This window comes from Topomyia yanbarensis, chromosome 3, assembly GCF_030247195.1.
Source record: "Topomyia yanbarensis strain Yona2022 chromosome 3, ASM3024719v1, whole genome shotgun sequence".
Classification (NCBI taxonomy): domain Eukaryota; kingdom Metazoa; phylum Arthropoda; class Insecta; order Diptera; family Culicidae; genus Topomyia; species Topomyia yanbarensis.
The window spans coordinates 319,167,614-319,176,850 of NC_080672.1; the positions used below are offsets into that span (position 1 = coordinate 319,167,614).

The 9,237-nt window shown below is 44.1% G+C and overlaps 1 protein-coding gene across 3 annotated transcripts in view; it reads left to right on the top strand.

The window, feature by feature from the left end:
* Window positions 1–8,036, top strand: part of LOC131691940 (LIM and SH3 domain protein Lasp) — a 174,398-nt gene extending 166,362 nt beyond the window's left edge. For all 3 annotated transcript variants that reach the window (XM_058978717.1, XM_058978719.1, XM_058978720.1), the window contains 2 exons: window positions 5,139–5,467; window positions 6,736–8,036. In XM_058978717.1, coding sequence (XP_058834700.1) covers window positions 5,139–5,467; window positions 6,736–6,915 — 509 coding nt within the window. In that variant the 3' untranslated portion in view covers window positions 6,916–8,036. The remainder of the gene's footprint in view (window positions 1–5,138; window positions 5,468–6,735) is intronic.
* The last annotated feature ends 1,201 nt before the right edge of the window (window positions 8,037–9,237 follow it).

The following is a 9,237-nucleotide window of genomic DNA, read 5'->3' on the forward strand; positions in this document are numbered from 1 at the left end:
ATGCAACATACTTAATATGCAACTTTCGAAAATTGTGACAACCGAATCAATCAAATGGGGGATTCGTAATTTCGCTCCGTATACATCTCCGGGAAAAGATGTAATCATTCCAGTTCTGCGTCAAAAAGGATATGAACACTCCAAGCATATTTTGAAAGAAGTTCTTACTTGTAGTCTTACAACAGGAGACATTCCATTAGCGTAGCGTGAATTAATTGTAAAATTCATTCCCAGATGTGGCCGCGTTACTTATGAGGAAGCAAAAAGCTTTAGACCGATCAGCCTGACCTTCTAAAATTAATCGACCTCTACATTCGTGATGTTAGCGCGGGCGAGCACCCGCTGCATGCAATGCAACATGCATATAAGCGGGGAAAGTCTACTACCACCCTGTTGCACAATGGGATCTATAACATTGAACAGGTTTTTCGCAAACGAAATCAAGCTTAGGAGTTTTTCTTGATATTAAGGGTATCCTTCGAATCCATTTTAGAAGCAGCACGAAGTCATGGAGTACCTTCATATATCAGGGACAGGATACACGCAATGCTTAACAACCGACATCTGTGCTCATCGTTAAGACAAGTAGAGATAAGGAAACTGACTGTCTGCGGATGTCCTCAAGGTGGTGTGCTATCACAACTTTTATGGTACCTTGTCACTGACAGCTTGTTGAGGAAACTGAGCTTGGGTTTCCTATATATGGTTTCGCCGATTATTATCATATAATGATCGCCGGTAATTGCATTAACACACTTTTTGGTTTGATGAAGCAAACTTTATGTGTTATTGAGTAATGAAATGGTTTCTTCATGCTGGACTATCAGTTAATCCAAATAAAACTTCAATGGTGCTTTCACGCAACGAAACATTACAATCGGATCTAGTCCGTTTCAGTTCATTGGGGTAATTCTTGTCTAAAAAATAAATTGGTCAGCTCGCACCGATTTCAGAATCAAGAAATGTAGACGGACTTTCGGCAAATCTTGGGGACTTAAACCCAAATACATTCAGTTGATCTATACAACAATTATTCGACCAATGCCTTGTGTGGTGGCAGAAGGGAAAAGTCACGGCAATCTAATCAGAGTTAAACTATCGTCAGCGGATAGTCTTGATGGCGATGACTGGTGCGTTCACGAAAACACCCACTGCTGCTTTAGAGGCACTCTTGAAATACTTTCATGTGCACACAGGCTCTGAAGCATATCTGTGCTGTCACAGTTACTCTGACTGTTCGTAACATATGCATTTACTAAAACAAGTCTCAGTAAGGGTGAAATATACCGAGTGGTTGCAGTCGAGACTGCGTTCCACTTCTCCACCGCTTGACACATCCGCTGAATAAAAGTATCAGGGGTTGTGTCCCAGCCACAGATGTCAAGCATTGCTCTCCTTCCGACGTCGAAGCGAGGACATACGAACAGTATGTGCTCGGCAGTTTCGTCGACACCTGGGCAGTCAGGGCAGACGGGGACCTCCGCGTGCCCGAACATGCGGAAGTACTGTCGGAAGCAGCCATGGCCTGACAGGAATTGTGTCAGATGGCAGTAAACTTCCCCATGGGGTCTACCCACACAGCTCGATATGTTAGGTATCAGCCGGTGGGTCAACCTACCTTTCGAGGAGTTATCCCACTCCGCTGCCATCTAGCGACCGAAGCCACCCTGGTGCGCTCGCGGGCTCCTCTATTGCCACGTAGCTCAAAGTACTCCTCATCTTCCCGGATGACCAGCCCGACTTGTATCATGCTCGCTATCACGCAGGATGCATCGTGTGATACCGTGCGGTAAGCAGATATCACTCTGAGGCACATCACGCGGTAGGTGCTCTCCAGTTTCTGCAGGTAACTGGTTACCCTCAGTGCTCTTGACCATGACGGGCCGCCGTACCTGAGGATAGGTACGGAAACGCGCCAGTAGCCTACGTCTACTGACATCATCCTCGATAATGCCGCAACAGCAGTCGAAGCTCTCTTGCACGTATAGTCGACATGGCTGCCGAAGGTCGTCTATGATGACTTCGAGAGACTTCAGACTCCGCTGTGAGGTGATCACGACTTCTCCCACATGGATAACTGCATGTTGTGCCGACTTGCGGTTGTTGACGATAACTACCTTTGTCTGATGCTGAGCGAGCTCCAGGCCTCTCGCGCTCATCCATTCCTCCACCGTGTTGATGGCGTGTTCTGCGGGTAGCTCTACCTCAGGGATTGACTCCCCATAGACTTCCAAGGTTACGTCGTCGGCAAAGCCGACGTTCTTGACCCCAGCAAGGAACTTCAGTCTCAGAACCCCGTCATACATGAGGTTCCATAATAGCGGGCCTAGGATCGAGCCCTGCGGGACTCCGGCGGTAATAGGAACCCTTTTCTGACCGGCATCCGTCTCGTATAGAAGTACGCGGTTGGATGTAACTTCCAGGATCCGGTACAGACCCACCGGTAGGCTAAGCCGGTGTAACGAGAGCGCGATGGCATCCCAGCTTGCGCTGTTGAATGCGTTATTCACGTCCAGTGCCACTAACGCACAGTATCGAATGCCTCGCCTTTTCCGTTGGATCGCTATCTCGGCAGTCTTTATCACTGAGTTGATAGCGTCCACCGTGGACTTACCCTTTCGAAAACCAAACAATTTACTTGACAGGCCGTCCGTACCTTCTGAGTACAGAGTTAGCCTGTTGATTTGCCAGTCTTGTCGAGCATACAGATTGGTCTGTACGCCGATGGGTCGCCTGGCGGTTTCCCGGGCTTCGGTAAGAGCACCAATTTCTGCCTTTTCCATCTATCGGGGAAGCGGCACTCGTCAAGGCATCTCTGCATACCTAGCCTAAACATGTTCGGGTTCGCTATGATCGCTGCCTTGCGAGCGCTGTTTGGAACTCCATCTGGACCTGGAGCTGTATGCATTGCTAGAGAATTAGCCACTGCGAGTAGTTCTTCATTCGTCACCGGAGCCACCATTTCGGCCGCGCCCACAGTGTCTCATGGTGCAGGTAGCCAGGGGCTTGTGACTCGAGACGGGAAGAGCATTTCGATAATCGTCGTCAAACGGTCCGGAGACCGTTCGGTGGGTGGAGAGCCCCCTTTGGTCTTGGCCATCACGATTCTGTAGGCGTCACCCCACGGATTCGCGTTGGCACTCTCACACAGGTTGTCGAAACACGCTCTCTTGCTGCTTTTAATGACCTTGTTAAGGGCCAATTTCGCAGCTCGAAACACTTCACGGCGGTTCTCTCTTGCATCCTCGGTGCGGGCTCTTTGCATCCTACGTCTAGCTCTGAGGCAGGCTGATCGTAGAGCTGCAATCTCGGCACTCCACCAGTATACCGGGCGTCTCCCGTTTCTTGGCAGGGTTTTCCTCGGCATAGTGGCGTCGCACGCGCGTGATAGAACGGCTACCAGCGCATTCCCGCTTAGACTGTCGGTGTTGGCCTCCAGTCCCAGGGCCGCGGTGAAAGCTTCGACGTCGAAGTGATTGGACTTCCACCCGCGTACCTGACAGGGATCGACGCTACTGTAGACACTCCATGAGGTAGATCTCTCCATTTGCAGTCCCGGTAGTCACGAACGGCGCACTCCGTTTCCACATGAGCAGATCGCTTGCCGGCATTGGCAAAATTTGAAAGTTTCTGCTTCGTTACATCTTCCAGGACATGAAAATTATGCTGGGCGGTGAAGAACAGTCGCCCCAGAAGCTGCCGGAAGTCCGCCTTGACATAAGTCTTATCATCCATTATTGGCGGACAATGACAATGAGACAATGACGTTTCGTCAGCATCTGGAAGTACAGTTTTCGGGCCCGTGACTTTTCCACCGTATTTTGCCATTCATCACGATTTGGAGCCTTCTGCACTTTGTACGTATACAATCCCTCCCGATTCTTGGCTTTCTGAAGGAAAGACTTGAACAGATTCAACTTTTTGGCCACATCCCTGACCGAAACATAGGGATTTCGTTTAAACGCTTTCACTACACGCTTGTGATCCTGATCACTAATTGAACATCCATTCTGACCGCATTTCTCCTTCCGTTCGATGCTCAGAGATTGGTAGTAACGTTTAATCATACGACTCACGGTTGACTGCGCGTTTCCGAGTTGTTTTCCGATGTCGCGATGAGAGAGTTGAGAATTTTCCAGGTACTTGGGCAAAATCAAAGCGCGACGTTGTTTGTTGAGTGACGCATTTTTTCCAATTTTCGAAAAACTGACAGTGCTAAAAATACAGTGTAAACATAATAATAATACACTCTAAGCTACTCCTACCCAATTTTTATTTATATTATATTTATTTATTGAAAATTGGGTTCGGTTTGGTAAGGGGATTTATTTTTTTTTAAAATGTGGGTAAGTTCGGGTTTGGTGGTTTTTAAAGTGTGGGCAAGGGTGCGGTTTTGGCTTTTTCTAAATTCAGGTACGAGACGGGTACGGGTAAATTTACAAAAAAGTAGGGTTCGAGTTGGGTCACAGTACAAAAAATCAGGTACGGTTTCGGCTTTCGGATAAAAGCTAGATCAACTTCCCCTTAAGGTACTATACAGTAAAACATTTTTTTTAATTGCAGAATCGCGATTTCAATTGAGCGACCAAAAACTAAAGTCGCGAGAACAGAATATACTTCATGAAACCCGCTTCAAGTATGTTAGAATGTAAAAATTGGATATAAATTTCAAGCGTAAAAATCGGATTGGACTCGTCAATGTAAGAGTTGTTTAAAAAACATTCAGCATAAAAACTGGGAAAAATATACTCAGTTGTTACAAATTATTTTTCTTTAACCGACTTTTATTCTCAAATTTAACGACATTTAAATTTTCCTGCGAAAGATTCATTTATTTTTAACCGGATTTTATACTGGAGGTTCATTCTTGCCAACTTTTTCGGGGGAGAACTTTATAAGCGATTCTTATACTTAAAAATGTCCGATTTTTGCACTTGAAATTTATATCCGATTTTTACATTCGGTCCCTGCGACTTTTATTTTCGGTCGCTCAATTGTAAACTGTAAATATAATTGGAATCTTTGATTCCAATTGGAAAGCTTACATATAACCTACTTTCTAACTTATTCAAAGCTTATATAAACAGCATAATATTCAATATATTTACAATGACTATGGTCCGCCTTTGTACTTCCAGTGAACGCAAACAACAATCGACGAATCGGTTCCGTTAACGATATCGATCCGGTGAATGGCTATTACGGCTCAGTTGCGACGGAAACACAACAACAGCAACAGCACAATGCCATCTACCACCAGCAGCAAGCTGCTCTCCAGCATCACCAACAGCAACAACAACAATTGTACCAACAGCAACAACAACAACAGCTGCAACAAAACAATATAAGACAATCGCAACTTCAGCAGCAGCAACAACAACAACAACCGCAGTCTCAATACATTCAACCGCCTCAGCAATTTGGTGCTCCAACGTCAACGCCGATTTCCAAACCGATGGGAAAAGTGGTAATAATACATTAAAATTACTTATTGCACTAGTATATTTGGTTATTGTTGGTAAACACGTGGTATGGCATATCTTCACCAGGATGATAGGAACTTTCAACTTCTCCGCTGTTTGGCCGTTCTTTTGATTCAACACTTTCACTATCCTGTGGGCACATTTCTTTCCTGATGCATGCCCCGTTATGTTTCAAGTAGCCGGGCTGACAGAGGCATCTAGGCTTACCGGAACACGGCGTCAAGCAGAGTATTTGTGAGCAGTCCATGCTGCAGGTTGACTCACAGCACGGTGTGCAATGACTGTACCGTGCATATGGACCGCATGTTGGGCATTGATCCGGCTTTATGCAACGACCTTCGTGCCGTACATAACCCCGTTGACAAACGCACGTTGGTCTGTGGATCAGCGCAGTGCGGCAGATGAGGTTGGTGCAGTTGTTTGAGCATGTTGCTTCACAACATGGCGGAGTGGGTAGCAGTTCTTCGTGTACTGAGCAAGACACTGTAATCGAGAGAAGTTACATTTTATCATTCACTTCCTGTGAACTTATCGATATCTTACATGCATGTGGTTCGATCGGCGGGCAGGCTGAACTTGGAATACAGTTTCCATGATGCCGCACATATCCCGGTCGACAGATACATGTTTGCATGTGTATCACTTGCTTGGGACAATCTGCCAAAGAGCAGTCGTTTTCGCACGTGGGTTCGCAACATGGCACTACTTCACTGATTACTTCATCTTGGTTACACGTTCCTGAAATAAATTAACGTTACTAAAATTTCAGGAAAAAAATTACACATTCTTACTGCACAGAATGGACCTCGGAGTGTTTTCGACTAGTCCATTCACAAACTCGTTTGACAAGGAAAACAGTAAGAGCAATGGCCACATGGTTGTTCTATTTGTTTGTAAAGCTACTAAACGTGTCAATTTGAAGCAGTTTTGGTTTTATACTACAGTCCGGAAATGCAGCGTATCCCATTGCTGCCAGTTAGTGTCACGTAAATTAGGTCGCTATCAGTCTTGCGTTGGCAAGGCTTTGTTTGTTGGGCGTATAGTTTACGTTTAGTTCCGGTGAAGGTGGTACTTTTTTTTCTTTTCCGACATTCCAATTTGTTTTGTCGGCGATTTGACAATGTTTGACATGAAGTTGCGACGTATATGCTTACCAATAACCCGAAGAAAGAAAGGAAGGAAAAAACAGCAAGCTCTTTCTGAAACTAATTCATATTCACTAATGATTTTCTTTCATTTGCTCTATTCTTAGCGCGTGTACAGAGCCCTGTACGACTACGAAGCGCAGGACAGCGACGAGGTTGGTTTCACAGAGGGTGATCTGATCATCGAGGTGAACTCTATCGATTCCGGCTGGATGACGGGACGAGTTGAGCGAACAGGCATCACCGGTATGCTGCCGGCGAATTACGTCGAACTGGTGAAGATCTAAGCTCGCCTTGTGCGATGTGTTTGACGCACAGGACCGAGCTATGGGTTCCACCGACCAACACGATCGAGGGCAAGCTGGATCCAGTTTGAATGTGAGCGCAAATTTGTGAAAAAAGAAATCGCGAGGAAATATTACCATTCTTATAGTTTTCTCGTTTAGTGTAAAAAGAGAATGATCTAATTTAAAATGCTATACAACTACTTTACGATACGATAGTGGGGAAAATTGCGAGCAGCATATGTTTTTAATTTTATTTTCTTGTTATTATTTTGATATTCGCGTTATTCTCTTGGTCATTCAGATAGAGTCATTCAGCAAAAGGTGCTGAGCTAACTTTAGTGAATAATGTGGCAGTCTATTTTTGTTGTTGAAATAAATAAATAAAAAAACTAATTTTTCAGCATTTACTGAAACTGTAAACATTCGCAGCCTATAATTGTATTCTTACAACCAATAAATAAGAATCGAATCGCATAGCACTAGAACATCTGATACATACTATAACATTCGACTGGTGTAACCTACAGGAGACTAAGTAGAATCGTGCCTTTGTTCAATAATGTAACCCCTTTTGGATGCAATTTTTCATAGTATCATATACAATGTCTTTTACACGCGAGAGGTCGTAATCAAAATTACTCATCTAATATAGTGAATGAGCTTCCGTTTGTTGTATACAGATTCTGTGATAGATGAATGTGTATTCGAGAAAATATTTCGGCCTATTTTCTTCTGTTCAAAATTTACCAACACACCCATAAACAAATAAATAATCAATCCAACTAAAAACAGTTACAATTTTGGTATTTTAAATCAACAATGTGTCGTCATATTTCAGCGAGATGTTTCGACAACAATTTACCCTAGTAACCGAAAAATACCGAAATAAAACGTATTAGTGATAGACTCCACAATATGGCAACACGCAAGTTTACTACGTACATTTACACATGAATATATTTTACCCCTTTTCAAGCAAATTAATTTATAACATGAACCCAAGTCAATAAGCAACACATATACAAGTGCTACTGTTAGGTAATAAAAAAATGAAATGTTATAACGCTAGAACTAGAGATGGAGAGAAAAACAAAGAGCGAAAATCAAATTTTAAATGTCAATGTTGGTTGTTTTTGCATTCAGAAATAATATAGAGAAAGCAACCGGGTAACTAATTGGAATAAATGCCTGTCCGATTGCGACTGCATGAGTTTGCGTGTTAGCGACTTTTAGTACAGATTTTGAGAAATATGGCCGACTTTGGACTAATGTTAATTGTTACGACAAATCCCTATTAACTCAAATTGCGGACCATGGCAACGTACAAGTTAGCACAGATCACCGACCTTTTTCAAGACTTCTATTGTTTTATCTGTCTCATCTGGCGTAATATGGTCTAAATGAAGCACTTAGACTGAGAAGTAACTATTGTCAAACTCCTCAATAACCGGCTCTTGAAGTTGTAGATAACACGTTGTAATCGATATTCGCAATCACTGCGTTGAATGTGGTAGACAGGAAGCGAATCGGATCATGTTCCAATAGCAAAATACTTCGTTGACAGAGCACACGTTACGGTGCGGTTCTATCACGGTTCTATCGCCCGAAAGTCATTTACCCGAATGACGTTCGCCCGAAAACCATTTACCAGAATGAACCATTTACCCGAATATCATTAACCCGAATGGATCATTTACCCGAATGCCATCAGCCCGAATGGACCACTCGCCCGAATGTCATTAACCCGAATACCACATTCACTCAAGCATAATATAAAATCGGTAATTGTCTAGTTTAGTGACTTTAGTGATAGAAGTCCGACTTTAATGCGGTTTTTTTGCCAAAAGGATGTATTTTAACCTAAATAAACCAAATCCGAGCGGGAAATGTGAAATCTTTAACCAAAATTTGATAAACTAAACAATAACAAGTGAGCTTATATAGCGGAGCTAGTGTGATGCGGCTTGGCCGCATATCCGAGGCCAAGGATCCGAAGCGGCGCAAAGCCGCTGAGGTTTCGATGGACGAGGCGTTGATCCACCCGTCGCCGGAGTTATAAGCAAACCTGCGATCCTCTTGTTTGCCCGGTTTACTCAAACATAGGGGCTATAGCTAGTTTAAAGCCGACTGAGCGGCAGCGAAGTCGGACAGTGCACCAGAAAGCGATGTGGCGTAGCCACATTAGTCAACCGTACACTGACCACTGTGGCTATGCGACATCGCTTTTAGGTGTACTATCCGACGTCACTGAGGTTCTGTTGCCAACGCCACAAATGCTCTTCAGGTGCAAACTGATGCATATAGGACGCAGTTGTCAGCTCG